The 20133-nt window shown below is 33.9% G+C and overlaps 2 protein-coding genes across 2 annotated transcripts; one reads left to right on the top strand and one right to left on the bottom strand.

Moving 5' to 3' along the window:
• Window positions 1-5812: 5812 nt before the first annotated feature.
• Window positions 5813-7722, top strand: LOC108806638 (WRKY transcription factor 23-like). Its single transcript, XM_018578801.2, has 3 exons — window positions 5813-6393; window positions 6524-6667; window positions 7105-7722. Exons 1-3 carry the CDS (start codon window positions 6014-6016, stop codon window positions 7532-7534), a joined length of 954 nt encoding a protein of 317 aa, XP_018434303.2. The 5' UTR covers window positions 5813-6013; the 3' UTR covers window positions 7535-7722.
• Window positions 7723-10140: 2418 nt separating this feature from the next.
• LOC108810326 (long chain acyl-CoA synthetase 1-like) lies at window positions 10141-14026 on the bottom strand. The gene is made up of 15 exons (XM_056987564.1): window positions 13912-14026; window positions 13755-13811; window positions 13603-13651; window positions 13449-13525; window positions 13222-13356; window positions 12858-13025; window positions 12451-12561; window positions 12207-12361; window positions 11759-11834; window positions 11535-11652; window positions 11199-11444; window positions 10979-11118; window positions 10711-10893; window positions 10482-10601; window positions 10141-10379 (listed from the first exon to the last, which is right to left on the bottom strand). Exons 2-15 carry the CDS (start codon window positions 13758-13760, stop codon window positions 10332-10334), a joined length of 1632 nt encoding a protein of 543 aa, XP_056843544.1. The 5' UTR covers window positions 13761-13811; window positions 13912-14026; the 3' UTR covers window positions 10141-10331.
• Window positions 14027-20133: the final 6107 nt, after the last annotated feature.

Here is a 20133-nt window from a genome sequence, read left to right as displayed (position 1 = left end):
GATAACATAAATAAGTGATCAAAGTATCAAATAAAACAATCGAAATCGTTGCTCACCTCCGAATGAATTCTCGAAGATGCAGACGGTGGAGAGAGAAGAGAATCGACTGATGTTTCCAGCTTTAAGATTTCTGATAACACGGGTTGCTCTATTTGTATACGAACCTTCACAATTCTCGATTGCTATAATGGAGAAGATGAATCGAAAAGTTAGGGTTCGTATTTTGGGAATTGGAGTTTTTCTCGAGCTGATACACTATGTCTACACACGCGTGTAACGGCTATGTCGGGACTTTAATTCCGGATATATTGGATATCCGATATGGCTCGGGTAAAACCCGGATCCGACCCGTTATCCATGGACTTTTATATGATTATCCATTGGTTACTTTTGGTTGTACCGAAATCAAACCGAACCGGGCAAAATCGGGTCGGTTCCGGTCCGGTTCTTCGGATCCGGTTAAAAATCTCAGGCCTACTTTCTCAGTTCCTCTAGAATGCTTTCTCTAGTATTTTTTTTTTGTTTAATCTGGGAGTATCTCGAACCGCGGTCCAGACTAATCCATAAGGGGAGGTGCAGCGTACGGAAGAACCATTTTTCCGGATTTTCAAATGGGCTGAAAGCATGGTCCATATGTGCGTGACCACAAATCAGAGTAATCTGAGTAGCAACGGTTTCTCTCGTTAGGGAACGCATTTAAATTAATAATAATTACCCAAAGATTACCAAAAAATATTTACCCAAAACAATTAATTTGACGTGTATCGATTACCACTAGGATCAACAATGCACCTGGTCTATTAAAATGCACTAAATATTGAGCATCCGTGAATAAGTCGAAACATTTTGCAAGAATCATCCATATATTTGAGACGACATGCGTATCAAAAATAGAAATTTTGTTTTGTGTGCGCAATGGTTATGGTGTGCATAAATTAATATAAATATTAACATATTGATAAATATACGTGTTTAATATTATATATATATATATATATATATATATATATATTACGTGTTTATCTATATAGTGAAAAAATCATGTGTGGCTTATAAATTCAAATTTCAAAGATCTGACTATGATATGTTAAATATTATATATCCTGAGATTCTTAATTAATGATTAATGAGCCGGGCAGCATTACGTGGTATAGTGGGAAACTGGTGACCCGTTACCCTGTGTCTTGACTCGTGACTCTTGACCGGAGTGGAATACAATAATACATCCTACTGACTAAATTAATTTAAATGTTTCTACTTTTCATGAAGTCCTTTATGTTTAAATTTTCGGTTACTCTCGTATTATTTATTTCTATCCGCTACATTTTAGAGATCCTAAACGTACCCAAGAAGCAAACCCCATCAGTAAAAAAAGATTTCAAATGTTTGTTTCTTTATTCTTCGGGTGATACGAATCTACCTTTCCTATGATCCTAATTAGTTTTAGTCATATTCTTTAATTATTTAAATTGCACATCTGAACATTTAATTTCACGTTCATCTTAAACTTTTTAATACAGATAAACAGCAAATAAATTCATTGAAATAACTAAGTCAAGTGAGTAGATATTTTGAAAAACAAATAATATATCCTTGCTCGCAATCTAACGGCACGAGAGAACAAGGACAAGGAGAAAGAGTAGATGAAGGATGAAATGGGCCATTGCATTCGAGAAGGTGCCAGGTGGACTTTTGAACGAGTGGGGCCCCTGTGCCGATAAAACAAGACACTTGTAATATCTACAAACGTAGGAGAAACATACGCCACCATTGATGTGCACAACCCGACGCTACCAAGCCGCGCGTCTCTGGGCCGACCTTTGATTGAGACTCTTTTCTTCTTATTTGAATCTTCCCCATTAACCAATAGTCAATAGATACTTAAACGCAATGCCAAAATATTTTAAAATGCTTTGAGTTACTTCAGTAACAGAAACTGATAAAACTAGCTACATCATCATGTAGATTAGGAATGGATACAAATCGAATATCCAGATTTTCAAAGTATTTTTAGTTTGATATGTTTTGTTAGAATACTCAATTATTTTATCCAATTTTATTAGTAAACATTTGGATACATTTTTGTCAAAAGAAAAAATCTTTTTGTCATGCATATTTTTTTTTTAGTTTTTGATTGAATATCTAATTTGATCTGTACAATACAAACAAACAAACAAACTTTTAAATAACTAAATAATATTTTGTCACTAAAGCTAAAATATTTACTTTCATTTTTCTTTATAAATAATATAATAAATAAAAATATTGTTAAATTTATATAAAATTCTTGAAGTATATTTTATATATATGCATGTAACGGATCGGATATCCATTTTAAAAAATATTAGTAATTGTGATTTGTTTTATTTTGTTTTTATGTATATTGCATATTAGTATTTTTAATTTTGTATAACTAAAGACATTCAAATTTTTTGATGTAGAATCGAAACAAATAAAGAAACATCAAAATTAACAGATATTTTGTCTAGTCCAATGCAGATGCTAACTAACTATGACTACAGTCGAAGAAAAAAAATATTTATGAAATAAGAACCAAAATAATTACTAGAAAAGGGCAAAAACAAAATCATGGAAGCATGCAAAAGGAGAGCTAAGTTTGCAAGCAAATTATACGGGAGTGGGTCATCCACTCATTCTTCTCCCATTGTACACCACACGTGCATGCTTCTCTTCTTCTTCTTCCCCACAGAACAAAAGGAACTTAAAAGCCCTTTCTCAAAAAAAAAAAAAAAAAAGGAACTTAAACATAATTTACAACCTTTGGCAAAAAAAAAACATAATTTACAAGCGGAGGTAAATAATTCAAAAGGATAAAGCAATTTCTGCTTAGAAAATCGGTAAAGAAACAAAAAGAGAAATTCAAATCTTAACTTTGTTACCTTTATCTTTTACTTTTTCCATCGGGATCGCCGCTGGTTATAGATATTCATGAGGCATGCAGGAGTTATATGAATCTGGGCCCTTGACTTTGATCTGTCTTGGATTTGTTTTGGGTCCACCTATCTTTTAATAAAACAATGACGAAATACTATTTTTGTAATCAAATAATTATATATTTATACACAATGACGTCAATAATTGGTGCTACGAATGTATAAAAACAGACACGCTTTTACCCAAAAAACAAACTCGCTACTCTTTAGCAGTGGCGAAGCTAGACTTCTTTTTGAGTGGGTGCAAAATAGTTTATAAAAATAAAGTTGTGGGCTTTGAACCCATGTTCTTGGGAAACTAAGGGTGCAACGTTACCAATTTAGCTGCTGACACCATGCTTGTCTAATGTAAAACGTCAAATATTTAAAATTGACTGGGTGCACGTGCACCCATAACTCCCAACCTGGCTTCGCCCCTGCTCTTTAGTTAACCTGATTAGAAAACGCAAAGAATTGTGTATATCTATATATATCGGATGGGATATGGGCTACAACAAAATTGAACCTTTTGAACTAATTCATGCCTCTATAATCTCTATCCTGAGAAGTTGTTATATTGATTTTACTTACAATTTTCAAGTAGGAACACCGTATACGTGCGTGTTCACCCTAAAATAAGCTACGTATGTTATATATATATATATATATATATTGTTGGGCTTTTACAAGCCCATGTCCAACTCTTTATTGTCCGATTAGTACGATATTGTCCACTTTGGGCCCGAAGGCAAAGCCCGCATGGATTTGTTTCTGGGACTCCTTCCCAAAAGGCCTCGTACTAATCAGAGTTGGACATCTCTTTATATACTAGACATTATTTGTCTAAATTACCAATGTGGGACTTTGTTTGTATTCACAACAAACCTCCTCTCAAACCAAGTACCACATAAACACTTGATTTCCAACCTCCAGCGAAACCTGGCACACCTCTTATACCGCCGTAATCACCAACAGGACTCTTCACCTAACCCTTGTTACACCATTAGGATTTATCCACCTAACCCTTACTGCACCATTAGGACATTCACCACCTAATCTTTACAGCACCGTTAGGAATACCCACCTAATCTTGTATCGTCGTTAGGAAGAGACTTTCGATATAAGTCTCCGACACCACTTATTCGCGAAGTCATCTTGAGGATTCTCCTCCCACAACCGAAGCTCCCAGGATCTTTGACTGGCCTCTGCTATGCACCCCGCCCTTCCCATCGAAGTGGAGGCTCTTCGAACTTGAAGGGTATTTTGGTCTTCTTGCAGATGTTCGTCATCCCGGCTCTGATACCAATTGTTGGGCTTTTACAAGCCCATGTCCAACTCTTTATTGTCCGATTAGTACGATATTGTCCACTTTGGGCCCGAAGGCAAAGCCCGCATGGATTTGTTTCTGGGACTCCTTCCCAAAAGGCCTCGTACTAATCAGAGTTGGACATCTCTTTATATACTAGACATTATTTGTCTAAATTACCAATGTGGGACTTTGTTTGTATTCACAACATATATATATATATATATATATATAGTTGTGTGTGGAAGCCCCCTTGATCCAGTGGTTTGACTAAGGGTTCATTAATGCTTCTACACCAGGATGTCTGGGTTTCGAGTCCCAGTAAAAACGAAATTATGCGAATTAAGGGAGAGAAGGTTTACAAGAGATTCTGCAGCATGGCGCAAGGAGTACCGTCAGGCATGAATACGATAGGGTGGTTCAGGTGAGGTGATGCAGTCAGTTGGCGCAAGGAGTACCGTCAGGCATGAATACGATAGGGTGGTTCAGGTGAGGTGATGCAGTCAGTGACGGGTAGAATTGTCAGCTGTAAAATCGTCTGTAACGTTCTCATAGTTTGTAATAGCATAATTATCGAGAGTTAAAAAAATATATATATATATAGTTGTGTACGTTTCGATGGTAAATATATTATAAAAATATTACTAGAGGTTATCGTTTTTGAGAATTATTACAAAAATCTTACACTGAAATCCTTTTTTTGGTTACTAATACACACCATTTATTCTTTTTTTTTTCACACACCATTTATTCGATCACAAGAAGTACAAACATATAAGAGTATTTTAGCTGCGCTGCAGGTTTTTATCAGTTTTTTGGCGTAATGACATTTCAAAAGACAAAAAAGGATGTGAACATGGGCCATTAAATTCGGCCTATTCTATAGTATATGATATAAATATATACTAACAATATCTTATTGTCCACCACTTTCATTATTGTTTTTAAAATATCGATATTTATAGATTTGTCCTAATCTTTTTCCTGATCAAAAGTAAAATCAATCACAAGTGTTTTTAAAATCGATCTAATAAACAAATTCTCCATCGACTGATTCTATGGTTCACACTTATTACATCACTGCTTATAATCTTATGGTTAGAATAAATATTCACGGACAACGGTCTCCACCGTCCACAAATGTTTCTTTGCTTGAGAAAAGAAACCAACATCTCATCGCTGAGATCTTCTTTTTATGCCATCTTTTAGATATTTAAATGGAAACTTTTTCTTTAAAGAAATAAAGAAAAGACAAGATTTTGTATGCACATCCATATTCCCATGCTACACCAACACTTTTTTCTAAATTATTAAATTTCTTTATTTTAGCGATTATTTTTCGTACTTGTTCACACTATCCCGCAACAAAACCAGTTAACTGTTGAACCAGCTAAAACCGGGCGTGTGAAACCTTTCATCGTGTGTTTCTGACTTACGCGTTGACCAGTAATGCCTACAATCTCGAAAAACCTTGTCCGGTGACCGGTTACTGTATACTTAGGTCCTGTATACAACCTGCTACTGCCAGTCAGCATCAAATACATCCCCCCATTTAACAGTGACAAATATCAAATCCTGCATTTAGTGCACTCTTTCAACCCTAAAAACTAAAACGCTCCCTTTCTCATCCCCTCCTCACGCTTTTTATAACTTTTATCTGGATTAATCTATATTGGTTCTTACTTTTTCTTGTAAATCTCTTCTTTGGTGTGATTACTCTGTTTTAATAGATTTATAATAATATTCCTGGAAAAAATAAAGAAAGATAAAAACAATGGAGTTTACGAGTTTTCATCAGGCGTCGTTGCAAAGCATTTGGGATTTTGGAGAGGCGGAGACGGATTCGTTAGGGTTTATGGAGTTACTAGGTTCTCAGAACCATTCATTACTTCTTGAAACGCTCCAACCGCAAACGCAACCGTTTGAGAAAATGTCTTCTTCTGAATTAACTATTCTTCAAGCCCCACCCTCAAAAGCGACTGCTGATAATCATGTGACATCAAAAGTGGAATCCTTGTGTTCGGATATAAATCCACCGGCGACACCAAACTCCTCGTCGATTTCTTCCGCGTCAAGCGAGGCTGTAAACGAAGAGAAATCGAAAAGAGAAGAGGATGAGGAACATCAACAGAAAAAGAGTGATACCAATAAACAGTAAGTCTCATTTATGGATTTTCACATTTTCTCTCTCTCTTCAAAAGTGAATTATATTTTTAATGAGCTGAAGATGTTCTAAAAAAAAAAATGCTCAGAGAGGATGGTTTTTATATATGTGTATGAACAGGTTGAAACCAAAGAAGAATAGTCAGAAGAGACAGAGAGAGGCAAGAGTAGCCTTCATGACAAAGAGTGAGGTTGATCATCTCGAAGATGGTTATCGCTGGAGAAAATATGGTCAAAAAGCTGTAAAAAATAGTCCTTTTCCCAGGTTAATAAAATATCCATCCTTTGATCATCTTCTTTTTCTTCCTTTAATTTATGGCTCCATATGTAAACAAACAGAAGAAGAATAAGAAATATTAAAAATACACATAACATGTATTTTCGTTTTTGTTTATTATGTGATTTGCTTGAGGACATGCATTGTGTTAGTTTGTATCTAGTGTCTGATTGTTTTGAAAAGACTTGTGTGTTTAATTAACATTTACTTGTCAACATTGCTTTCATACTAAAAAGCGATTTTAGCTTTTATTCATCTTAATTAACATAACTCATAAGTTATAAATGTACAAAGAAAAACCTAAATGAAAACTTCCTAATTTTCCTTTACATTTTCTTTAGAAGTTTCAAAAGAAATAAAACTAGCTAAAATGTTAAGCTGATGTTTGTGAGGCTAATTTATGTGATGGTATATTTGTTTTGCAGGAGTTACTACCGTTGCACAACGGCCTCATGTAACGTGAAGAAGAGAGTCGAGAGATCATTCAGAGATCCAAGCACAGTGGTTACAACCTACGAAGGTCAACACACACACATTAGCCCACTCACGTCTCGTCCAATTTCCTCCGGAGGCTTCTTTTTCGGGTCATCAGGTGTTGCTTCGAATCTCGGTAACTTTGGGTTTCCAAAGGAGAGCTCAACACTGATGTATCCTCAATTCCAACAGCTTGTCCATTTCAACCAACAACAGCAACAACAAGAACTGGTGCGTTGTTTTGGAGGAGTTGGCGAGTACGTTACTAGACACGCCGATGCATATGGTGATGATGAACGTGTGAAGAAGAGTCGAGGTTTGGTCAAAGATAATGGACTTCTTCAAGATGTTGTCCCATCTCATATGTTGAAGGAAGAGTAGTTATATTCCTTAATGGTGTAGTATTGTAATCTATAATATTTAATCTAGGTTTTGTTTTGTATAATTGTCTAAAGAAACGGATCTTTCGTTCCCAATAGGGAGATGTGGATCTTTAAAACTGAAGGTAATGCTAAGTACTGATGCTTTTCAGCAATGAAACCATAGAATAACAAGAAATTTTTAATTTACTGCAAATTATATAATAACAAAAAACATTAGTAGTTAATTGGTTGCACTAGCATAGTTAACATGAATTGCCAATCAGTCTAACAAAATTTTGTATAATATGATTCGCACATTAAATCGCCTAATAATTCTGTCGTTATGTGTATAGTAACGATAATAGTGATAACTATTTTTCATTCTGAGAGTATATATATTACTTCTTTTTTGTGCAACGAGTATATATATTACTATATTAATATATATGGTCGTCTTTTAAGAATTTTCTTATTACATGGGGGTTGCATACTCTACGTCTCTATGTTCATTTGAAAAAGAACTCTGTGTTCTATCGTTCATCAGCTAGGCTTTGTAGTTTCTGGATCTTTAAAAGTAAAATCGAAATCCGCGGTTCTAATGCGTTCTAGGGTTTCAGGTTACTCTAACACTACTCAAAGACAGTGTCAATTAATGCTTTTAGGATTTTTATACGTTGTCTCGCTTCATTTTTTTGTCTTGGAATCTGTAAAATTAACTTTCACTTAAGCAAGATAACTAAAGAAGAAGTTAATGCGAAGTTGGAAGCATAAACTCAACTACTTCTACCTACTAATTTCTGTGTTTTGATCTACGTTCCGATTTCTTTTAATTATTTATCGCTTTTGTAACTTTATTTACCGCTTTTGTTGGTCGTGCTGTTTCATGATTGCACCACGCGGTGAAGAAAAAGACGTGTGCAGTACCGTGTTATGTCGTTTGCTATTTTCAGTTACTTCTAAACATTTTAATATCCAAAACGAATATAAAGAGAAATTACACTCTTCACTGGTATTTTCACAACCATCAAAGCTAAGAAATGTGATTAAGACTCGATATTTCTCTTCTAGTTGATTTAAACGTGCTTAAACCAACTTCAATTAAACATAAAACACCAAATTTATGTAACTTTATCTCTAATAAAATAGTTAGAATAACAACATTTCACCATAAGTATTTTGTGAACAGTATTACATCAAATTTAATGTAACAATATTTGTCACATCAAATACTAAAATGATAAGCCATTTTCCAAAAAAACTAAAATGATATATTTTATTATTTTATTGAATTATATGTAAATTATTAATAATTTTAATTTTAAAATAGATCTATCTCCTGTTATATATTTTTATTTTCAAACTGTTCAAACATTTATTATGCACTTTCCATTTTATATATAAAATATTTTAATTTAAAATATAATTACATAAAATAAATTAATATATAAACTAGCTAAAATAAAACACAAAGTTACCAACTTTTAATAAATAAATATAAAATCTAAATTCTGTAAAATAGTTAATTAAAAATAATTAAATATCAGTATTACAAATATATATAGTTTTGGTGTAGAATTTAGTATTGTAATTGTATATAAAAAATAAAGTTTAATATTAAAACACTAAATTTGATGTTATTAATGGTTGGAGTTGTTCAGAACTTAAAATTTCATTCATAATTCAAGACGGGCGGGCGCTTTCAAAATATGTGTGACAATCTACTACCACGATTTGATTGATGTTTTGTTTTATCCTTTTTTCTTCTACAATGTACATGTACCTGTGAAAAAATAATTGTTTTTCTTTCGTATGTGTTTATATTTAAGAGGCTATTTACAAAATAAATAATTTAAAGAACATACATTTTTGTCTTTGTAAAAATATTGATGAGAAAAACGTAAACCCACGGTGAACCGTGGATCCAATGCCTGAAACACAGAAATAAGTCAATAAAAATCGAAGTTTGTGTTGTCCCCTAAGTGCGTAGACTTGTTGGAAAAAGGTAGAAAACCAAATCCCACAAAGAAATATACAAAAAAAAAAGTGAAAAGCAGAGAAACAAGTTACCATGCAAATTCAACTTTTTTCCTCTTCGTCTGTTTGTTATTTTTGCAGCCATGTGTGTGTGTGAGAGAGAGAGAATCTTCAATAAAAAAGACGAAACAATCTTATGAGGTAATACAACTTTTTGTCTTTTTGTCTAGTGAGTGCATAGCAACGCCATTGGCTTTAGCATGTCTGTATTGACCTTTACGGTGAGTGGTAATCCCAAACCGAAGGTACACAATCATTGTCCGAAACAATGGCACGACTGCAACCGAAAGCAAAAGTACCTAAACTCTTGATGGCTTAAAAGTGAATAACTAAAAGACAAACTTAAAGAAACCTATTGGTCCAAGGAAGTAACAACTTACAACCTTTGCTCATTAGTAACATGAATATTGGGATTCAGTATAGTAAATTTATAAACTCAAGGTGTACCAATCCGGATAGTGGATTTTGTCTAGAGAGCAAGTTTATTGATTATCGAGGCTCTTATTGATTCAGTATAGTATATTGTTTGGGCTCTTATGTTATCCAATCCATTTTATTCCCTCTTATATTGATTTTTATTAACGGATACTATATCAGAACAAGTACTATCCACGAAAATAAACAGCCAGTCATAGACTTTGTTATTACATAAAGAGAAAACAAACAATTTATATGGCCATGAAACATAAAATAATTTATTACACAAAGCATATAGTGTTCGTTTTCATGTTTGGCTATATGTAACGTAATAATATATAAGTAGCACAAATATCTCAATAATTTTAGCTCCTCTTTGACGCCAATTTTCGGTACATTTCTTCGATTTCTACCTATATAATGGAACGTTAACATGTTTAATGGTTGAAAATATGTAGCTTCAGCAATAAAATAATCTAAAAAAAATTAAAGTAAAATTGAGATTATATTGAAACCTGATAGAACTTGAGAAGATTTTTCCTCTGGTTCTTGAGCGTCGCAGTCACTAGGCCTCTCTCGATGTCGAAAGGTTTTGTCTCCATCGTCACCGCTTTAATGTACTCAAACTTGCTTAGCTATTATCAATTTTTTTCACATCCACAAAATAACATTATATAATAGTTACTATTTAGATATATGATATATCACCAAAAGAATAATGATTTTAGACAACATCAAACAAACCATGTTCTTTTCTGCCGTGGACTTCAGTTCTAAGAGGATGTGCTCTTGTAGCTCCGAGAGAGAACATAGTTCTTCAAATGGTTTAGTATAGCCGAATCCCTTAGCCCACCTGTTCACGGTTTCTTGATTTGGAACAATCACGGCGACTAGCATAGATTTGAAGCTGTCTCCATAAACCCATATCTGAGAAGAATTTAGCAACCAAAAGAGATTAATTGAAGAAAACTCTAGACGATGCTTGCAGACAAGAAAGAGTTGGAAAACTCACATCTTTGACAATAGGGTTTTGTCCGTAGATGCTTTCCAGATGCTCGAGAGCAACATATTCTCCTTGAGAGAGTTTAATCAGATTCTTCTTACGGTCGATGATCCTGAGTACTCCGTTTGGAAGAATCTCACCTATATCTCCTGTTGATAGCACAACACCAATAACGGTGATAAGAATCCAAAATCAAAACAATCGAATCCTAACTTTTTAAACTAGTCACCTGTATGGAACCATCCATCTTTCATGACTTCGTTAGTGAGTTCAGGGTTCTTGTAATACCCAGAAAACAGACATTTTCCTCTTATACATATCTCGCCTGCTGGATTTTCACCCAATGGGTCATAGCCCATTTCTGGCACCTCTTCAAGCCTTATCTCGTTGTAAACAGCTGGAATACCGACTGTCCCCAGCATACACATCTCGTCCGGATAGCCTAATGTTGTTCCTCCAAGCGTCTCGGTTAGACCTAATGCAAAACATTCATAGCAACATTGACTTTCCTTGGGAAGCAAGGAACAAAGGAAAAAACCTATAATTTCAAATGTGAGGTCTATACCATAGCCTTGGATGACGAAGCAACAAGAAGTAACTCTCAAGAACTCTTCGATCTCAGGACTCAGTGGTGCTCCACCAGATACTAATAACCGGAGTCGACCTCCTAACTGTTTTCTAATCTTTAATGCAAGAAACAAACGTCAAATGTTGGCTAGCTACATGTAAGGATCAAAGAACAAACAATCCCAAATATGAAGCAAAAACCATTATCATATTGTTATTAACCTTTCTGAAAGCTAAGAAGTCAGCCATGGGTGAAGCTTTGCTGTGAGAGTACCCACGATTCATCCACGCAAGTTTGCTGCATAAAAATATTAATTATTACGAGATACCCGAAGAGGTTCTTTTCGCTTTAAGTAAAACTCTTTTAAGTTTTTCTTGTGCCAATAGAACTTATAATTGTTAACTACAGAAGTAGTACATTCTTCTTGTAAATGATTTTTTTGATCCATGAACATTTAGACAATGTGCAAAACTATAGTAATTTATCGTTGGTGTGCATCGTTATGAAAATGCTGATAGACGCCCATCGATATATAAAAATAGTTTTTTTTTTCCTCAAAAAATTAGCTCCTTCAAAGATTTAAGAAAATGCTATTTTCATGTTTTAGTGAAAGAATTATTTTGTTTAAAGCAAGTTCTTAAAATATGTTTAATTGTCAGTGAAGCTTACTATTTATAAAGAGCATAGAAGATGAGTCTCCTTCTTGGATTAAGCTCCTGAAGAGCCTTCTGAATCCCTTCATAGATCCTCTCGAAGACTCTTGGAACTCCGGCTATAAAAGTCGGTTTCAGTTCTTGAATATCATCGTGTAATGCATTCAAATCCTAACACCAAACACGTCAACATAATCAATTTTCATAATCCATTTTCTTTCCATATGTTAATGATTATGAAGCTTAAGAAATTAACATACTCCATGGTAATAGCCAACCGAAGCGCCATTTCGAAAGAAATATTCCTCATTCGCACGGTCAAGAATATGGGCCAACGGCAAGAACGAGATATACACATCGTCGGGAGTCATCTGACAATAGGATGTTGTTTTAAGCCCAATTAAAAAAACACGAGATTAGTCAAAAGGAAACAAATGATAAGCGAGACAAAATTGTTTAAATGTTAATCCCTAGCATGCATGATAAAACAGAAGTGAACACTATAATCACTAAGGTATATCTAAGAGTTCTTAAGGAATTTTGCTTGTTTATTGAAATGATAATTTATTTATTTATTTATATGAACTAATCGTGGTTTGAACACTAGGTATATCAGCACAAAAAGCAAACATGTATTATGCCTTCATTTAAAATGATTGAGAGACACCTTGTCTTCAAACTGGTCCATGCAGAGATCTATCCCAATAACGCAAGTCGCAGCAGCTTCGTGGGTCAAAACCACACCTTTAGGTTCACCGCTCGTGCCGCTCGTGTACATTATGGTGCACACGTTAGACGGTTTAGGCGGGTTTGTCTCTTCCGGCTTCTCTCGTCCCTGGTCAAATAGTCCACATAATATGTTATATCATACGTACCAAGTGTGTGAATGTGGCACTTAAATCATTTGCGTGTAAAGCAATCTATAGTTTAGTCAAGTTAGTTTAACATATGCGTGTCATTTAGCACCTCAAAAAGTCCGATCTTTTACCATAAATTTTGTATTTAAATTATATAAAGATAAGGAGACGAACCATAAGAAGAAAATCGAGCCACGAGTATGCTTTTACTCCAATTTCTGAAGCTTTGTGGCTGTGTTCTTCGCTCACATTTGTGAATGAAACTACAGCTTTAAGTCGTTTTGCACTTGTGCAATCCGGCTCAAACAGCTAAATTTTAGTAGCATATAAAGGTCAATAAATAAATCTATTTTCAAAGGTATATATAGAAAACTGATGAAACTAATCTCAAAGATCTTAACTCTTTTAATCTTGGTATTCTGGACGAACACAAAATCAATTTCCGCGTGATTAACGATATAATCAACTGCTCCGGCACCTAAAAAACATCGGACGCTATTGAGTATTTGACTCACGAAAGCGTACATGGTCACAATTAAGTAAAATTTAATTTACCTAATGTATCATATAGAGGTACAGAGATTAGGGCGTGAGCTGCACAAGCCTAAATATTTTCACAAAGACTTGTATATAAGTATATTGTTAGATTACAATTTGGAAAGAAAAGTAAACCAGAGAAATATATTTATTTTTTAAATGAGAATAACCTCCATTGCTATGATCCACTGAGGACAATTAGCTCCATATATTCCCACTCGACAGCCCTGTATATATATGCATATAATATTATGTTTCGGTATTAATGTAAAATATAACAATGAGATGATTTTGAAAAGAAAAAAAACGTATAGGTAACGTGTTTACAGGTTCAGCTCCGGCGGCTCGCAGCGCAGAGCCAATCTGCAGAACTTCTTCGTATACTTCTTTGTAAGTTTTCCAAATATACGGTCCAACCTAACCAGAATATACTTTTTTGTAAAAGAAGCACAACCAAAATATACGTTTAAAACAATAAGAACACATATAAGTTAAATAAAAATATTATCCAAAAATTTAAATTAAAAACAAAACATATATGGGGTTTGTATTAGTGTTGTTGATGAGAATAAATATGGGAGAATTTTAAAACTACCACTTTGGTAATACCACTTTACAAATATGCACTTAGAAGGGAGACATTTTTATAAATACCCTTTTCATTAAATATTTAATATGGAGTAAATCTTTTCTCTCCTTTATTTTAGTATGAAAGCTTCAGGAAATTCACCTTCTCATCAGCAATTGGACGCCATCCAAGCATCTTGTTATTAGGGAACTTGTCCACTGATTTACTAACAAAATAAAAAGATTAAGGGAAAATTCCTTAAAAATACACAGACTGAATTTCTTTTGCTGAAAAAATACACAAACTTTTTTGGCTTCCCGAAAAATACACAAACTAATTTTGATTATCCATAAAATACACGAACTTTTGAATTTTGAAGGTTTCACACCTCGATTTTAACGGTGTAAATAGTGACTAACAGAATAGTAAGACGCCGTTAGACGCCGTTAACTCTGATTAAAAAGTTCATGTATTTTGTGGACAACAAAAATTAGTTCGTGTATTTTTCGGGAAGCCTAAAAAGTTCGTGTATTTTTTCAGCAAAGTTAATTTAGTATGTGTATTTTTAAGGAATTTTCAAATGGAGTTCGGATATTTCATATACTATTCAGAGGTTAAATATCTGGACCCAATGCATATCCAAATTTTTATATTTGTAAACTTTCGGTTTGGTTTTAGACCAAATATTTTCGATCTGAAAGATCCATATCCCGAAAAAACGGCCCAAACCCGACCCAAAGACCTAAAAAACGCATTCTCTATCACATGATACATATCCAAAATTTTATATTTGTAAAATGTCTAGACATTTTAGCCGGATTCAAAAACTTGAATTAGAACTAACCCAAAAATATTCTGTCCAAAACCAAACCAAAAGTTTACAAATATTTGTTGAGTCCAATTTAGTCGAAATCTATCATATATATATCTGAAAATTCACAAACAACTCTAAATTTTACATTGAGAGTTTAATATTAATTAAAAATGTTTCTGTTACAAAAACAAAACTAAAAAATATTGCAAAAATAATAACAAAATTGTTACCAGAAAGATCTTGTCGGATTGAATCTATTTGTGTCAATTTTATTAGGCCCAGGTCTATTCGGATCGGTTCTTTTTGGTTTCAATTCTTTCAAGTAGAAGAGTTTTGGACCCAACAAATATTTGTAAATTTTCGGTTTGGTTTTGGACCGAATATTTTCGGATCAGTTCCAATCCAAGTTTTTGAATCCGGCTAAAATGTCAAGATTAGGTCTAGATATTTTAGCCGGATTCAAAAACTTGGATCGAAACTGATCCGAAAATATTCGGTCCAAAACCATACCGAAAGTTTACAAATATAAAATTTTGGATATTGGGTCCAGATATTTAGCCTCTGAATAGTATATGAAATATCCAAACTCCATTTGAAAATTCCTTAAAAATACACATACTAAATTAACTTTGCTGAAAAAATACACGAACTTTTTAGGCTTCCCGAAAAATACACGAACTAATTTTGGTTGTCCATAAAATACATGAACTTTTTAATCAGAGTTAACGGTGTCTAACGGCGTCTTACTATTCTGTTAGTCACTGTTTATACCGTTAAAATCGAGGTGTGAAACCTTCAAAATTCAAAAGTTCGTGTATTTTATGGACAATCAAAATTAGTTTGTGTATTTTTGGGAAGCCAAAAAAGTTTGTGTATTTTTTCAGCAAAAGAAATTTAGTCTGTGTATTTTTAAGGAATTTTTCCATTTAGTAACAACGGAACAATAGTTATAAAGAAATTAAAACTAGCCGTATACCATGTGATATTATAAGAAAAATAAACCTGAAAATATCCCAAGTAGTAGTAATATCAGAATGACGAGGAGGAAAACCTTTCTCCGACAAAAGATTACGGTACACCGGACCTACGGATGGCCTCCCATCTTCCCCTTTAACTCCATCTTCCACCTTTGCCGCGAAAGACTTCATTCTCTCTATCTCTCTTATCTTTTGTTTGAAAAGGATAGCCAAATATATATTGCATTTTTCGTAAATTTGCATGATTATTGAACAGTACGCAATCGTATGATCAAATTACTAATCAGAATCGTTTAAACGAAGATATGTGAAGTTTCATTAATTGATCAGTGACAACTATCTGCTTACGTATTCCGTACTTTAGTGACAACACTCTGCTTACGTATTTTGTACTCTTAACTACATAAATAGATTAAACTAGTATATAATAATCTCATTAACATGTGTCATTAATTGACTAAATTTCTCTTGACTACACGCATTGTTTTATTATTTATGATAATGTAGTTGCTAGTTTTTGACTTCTTTTCCAACGTTTGATACAGCCGACAACAGTGGAAGTCTCATACAAGCTAGTGAAGATTCACGGACAGTAAGAAAGTTAAATCAGTAATGAAACCCAATGATAGGTCCCTTGCCAAAAGATATCAATGTTGATCTAGAAACATGAACACAAGAGAACACACACAACAACACACGTTTTCTTTTGGGTAGAAAGTCTACCTCTTTTTTAGGTTTTTCATTAGTTTAAATAGAGAAACGATTACAAGGAAGCAAATAACTGAAACAAGAACTGGAGTCATTAACTCCTACAAAACAGGGATGTGGAAAGTGGACAACTATGTCCTAGAAGCTAGGATGACTAGTTATCTTATTGATGAAACATAAAAACAGAGAAAAGGAAGTCGTGTGACTTCTCACTTTGATTTGGTCTATGTGATGACTTCTTTGTTGCCACCTCATATCTGTCACCGATTCTTCCTGGTCTTGTATCCTATCAATACTCCCGCTCTCCAACAGAACCTTGTCCTCAAGGTTCACTTGAAACTGAGGAACTTAAAACCAAGACCAAGCTATTTCGATGTTTCATTATTGAAAAACGTTTCTTTTTTTTTAGTTTTTTTTATAAACAAAACAAACGAGATATTTTATGTTTGTTGATTCAAAGAATAGCCAAACAAAAAATCATACTCGACTTGTTCTACCGAAAAGCCAAATTCTTTTTTTTTTTTAGAAAACTGAAAAACAATGGAAGAATTACAGATTTTAATCCATACAAAAGAAAGGATGTTGAACTTGATCAACAAACCCGAAAAGAAAAATGGTGAAAAGAAAAAATCGCTGGATAGACTCGATGACCGTTGATTCTGAAGAATGGCCGTTCGTCGAGGATTCTTGATAATCGTTGATTCATGAAGAATACCGATAACAAGGAAGATGAAAAATATAAAGTTTTTGATACCACAAAGTGGTCCGGATCAAAAACAAAACATGCTCTGATACCACTGATAGGTCCCTTGCCAAGAGATATCAATGTTGATCTAGGAACATGTGATTTGATACCAATTAAGGTCCCTCTTCAAATCAAAGAGAATTTGTTCAGGAACAAACTAAGAACACACTTTTCTTTTGGGTAGTTAAGACTACCTCTTTTTGTCTTTTTCATTTTCTTAAATAGAGATTACAAGAAGCAAATTACAAGAAGCAAATACGTGAAATGGAAAGTGGAGTCATTGACTCCTACATTGCAGGAGTATGGAAAAGTGGAGAACGTTGTGCGTAGACTCGTTCTCTTATTGAAAAACAAATAACTTGCAAAGATTCTTTAGTTGTGCAGATATTTTTTATTGAGCTTACGTGGCCTTGAAGTTCTCCTTAGTGCCACCTCATATCTGTCACCGATTCTTCATGGTCTTGTATCCTATCAATACTCCCGCTCTCCAACAGAACCTTGTCCTCAAGGTTCACTTGAAACTGAGGAACTTAAAACCAAGACCAAGCTATTTCGATGTTTCATTATTGAAAAACGTTTCTTTTTTTTTTTTTTTTTTTATAAACAAAACAAACGAGATATTTTATGTTTGTTGATTCAAAGAATAGCCAAACAAAAAATCATACTCGACTTGTTCTACCGAAAAGCCAAATTCTTTTTTTTTTTTCAGAAAACTGAAAACCAATGGAAGAATTACAGATTTTAATCCATACAAAAGAAAAGATGTTGAACTTGATCAACAAACCCGAAAAGAATGGTGAAAAGAAAAAATCGCTGGATAAACTCGATGACCGTTGATTCTGAAGAATGGCCGTTCATCGAGGATTCTTGATAACCGTTGATTCATGAAGAATACCGATAACAAGGAAGATGAAAAATATAAAGTTTTTGATACCACAAAGTGGTCCGGATCAAAAACAAAACATGCTCTGATACCACTGATAGGTCCCTTGCCAAGAGATATCAATGTTGATCTAGAAACATGTGATTTGATACCAATTAAGGTCCCTCTTCAAATCAAAGAGAATTTGTTCAAGAACAAACTAAGAACACACTTTTCTTTTGGGTAGTTAAGACTACCTCTTTTTGTCTTTTTCATTTTCTTAAATAGAGATTACAAGAAGCAAATTACAAGAAGCAAATACGTGAAATGGAAAGTGGAGTCATTGACTCCTACATTGCAGGAGTATGGAAAAGTGGAGAACGTTGTGCGTAGACTCGTTCTCTTATTGAAAAACAAATAACTTGCAAAGATTCTTTAGTTGTGCAGATATTTTTTATTGAGCTTACGTGGCCTTGAAGTTCTCCTTAGTGCCACCTCATATCTGTCACCGATTCTTCATGGTCTTGTATCCTATCAATACTCCCGCTCTCCAACAGAACCTTGTCCTCAAGGTTCACTTGAAACTGAGGAACTTAAAACCAAGACCAAGCTATTTCGATGTTTCATTATTGAAAAACGTTTCTTTTTTTTTTGTTTTTTTTTTATAAACAAAACAAACGAGATATTTTATGTTTGTTGATTCAAAGAATAGCCAAACAAAAAATCATACTCGACTTGTTCTACCGAAAAGCCAAATTCTTTTTTTTTTTTTCAGAAAACTGAAAAACAATGGAAGAATTACAGATTTTAATCCATACAAAAGAAAAGATGTTGAACTTGATCAACAAACCCGAAAAGAATGGTGAAAAGAAAAAATCGCTGGATAGACTCGATGACCGTTGATTCTGAAGAATGGCCGTTCATCGAGGATTCTTGATAACCGTTGATTCATGAAGAATACCGATAACAAGGAAGATGAAAAATATAAAGTTTTTGATACCACAAAGTGGTCCGGATCAAAAACAAAACATGCTCTGATACCACTGATAGGTCCCTTGCCAAGAGATATCAATGTTGATCTAGAAACATGTGATTTGATACCAATTAAGGTCCCTCTTCAAATCAAAGAGAATTTGTTCAAGAACAAACTAAGAACACACTTTTCTTTTGGGTAGTTAAGACTACCTCTTTTTGTCTTTTTCATTTTCTTAAATAGAGATTACAAGAAGCAAATTACAAGAAGCAAATACGTGAAATGGAAAGTGGAGTCATTGACTCCTACATTGCAGGAGTATGGAAAAGTGGAGAACGTTGTGCGTAGACTCGTTCTCTTATTGAAAAACAAATAACTTGCAAAGATTCTTTAGTTGTGCAGATATTTTTTATTGAGCTTACGTGGCCTTGAAGTTCTCCTTAGTGCCACCTCATATCTGTCACCGATTCTTCATGGTCTTGTATCCTATCAATACTCCCGCTCTCCAACAGAACCTTGTCCTCAAGGTTCACTTGAAACTGAGGAACTTAAAACCAAGACCAAGCTATTTCGATGTTTCATTATTGAAAAACGTTTCTTTTTTTTTTGTTTTTTTTTATAAACAAAACAAACGAGATATTTTATGTTTGTTGATTCAAAGAATAGCCAAACAAAAAATCATACTCGACTTGTTCTACCGAAAAGCCAAATTCTTTTTTTTTTTTCAGAAAACTGAAAAACAATGGAAGAATTACAGATTTTAATCCATACAAAAGAAAAGATGTTGAATTTGATCAACAAACCCGAAAAGAATGGTGAAAAGAAAAAATCGCTGGATAGACTCGATGACCGTTGATTCTGAAGAATGGCCGTTCATCGAGGATTCTTGATAACTGTTGATT

Source organism: Raphanus sativus, chromosome 6, assembly GCF_000801105.2.
Source record: "Raphanus sativus cultivar WK10039 chromosome 6, ASM80110v3, whole genome shotgun sequence".
Taxonomy (NCBI): Eukaryota; Viridiplantae; Streptophyta; class Magnoliopsida; order Brassicales; family Brassicaceae; genus Raphanus; species Raphanus sativus.
This window is presented reverse-complemented; position numbering and strand designations above follow the sequence as displayed.

What these genes read in the sequence shown, in the direction of transcription:
- LOC108806638 (XM_018578801.2), top strand. Translation starts at nt 6,014, where the DNA reads ATGGAGTTTACGAGTTTTCATCAGGCGTCGTTGCAAAGCATTTGGGAT. An exon ending in AAGAGTGATACCAATAAACA is followed by an intron (nt 6,394 to 6,523) that starts GTAAGTCTCATT and finishes GTGTATGAACAG; the next exon opens with GTTGAAACCAAAGAAGAATA. An exon ending in AAAAATAGTCCTTTTCCCAG is followed by an intron (nt 6,668 to 7,104) that starts GTTAATAAAATA and finishes TTTGTTTTGCAG; the next exon opens with GAGTTACTACCGTTGCACAA.
- LOC108810326 (XM_056987564.1), bottom strand. An exon ending in ACCTCTATATGATACATTAG is followed by an intron (nt 13,526 to 13,602) that starts GTAAATTAAATT and finishes GATGTTTTTTAG; the next exon opens with GTGCCGGAGCAGTTGATTAT. An exon ending in TGGACCAGTTTGAAGACAAG is followed by an intron (nt 12,562 to 12,857) that starts GTGTCTCTCAAT and finishes TCCTATTGTCAG; the next exon opens with ATGACTCCCGACGATGTGTA.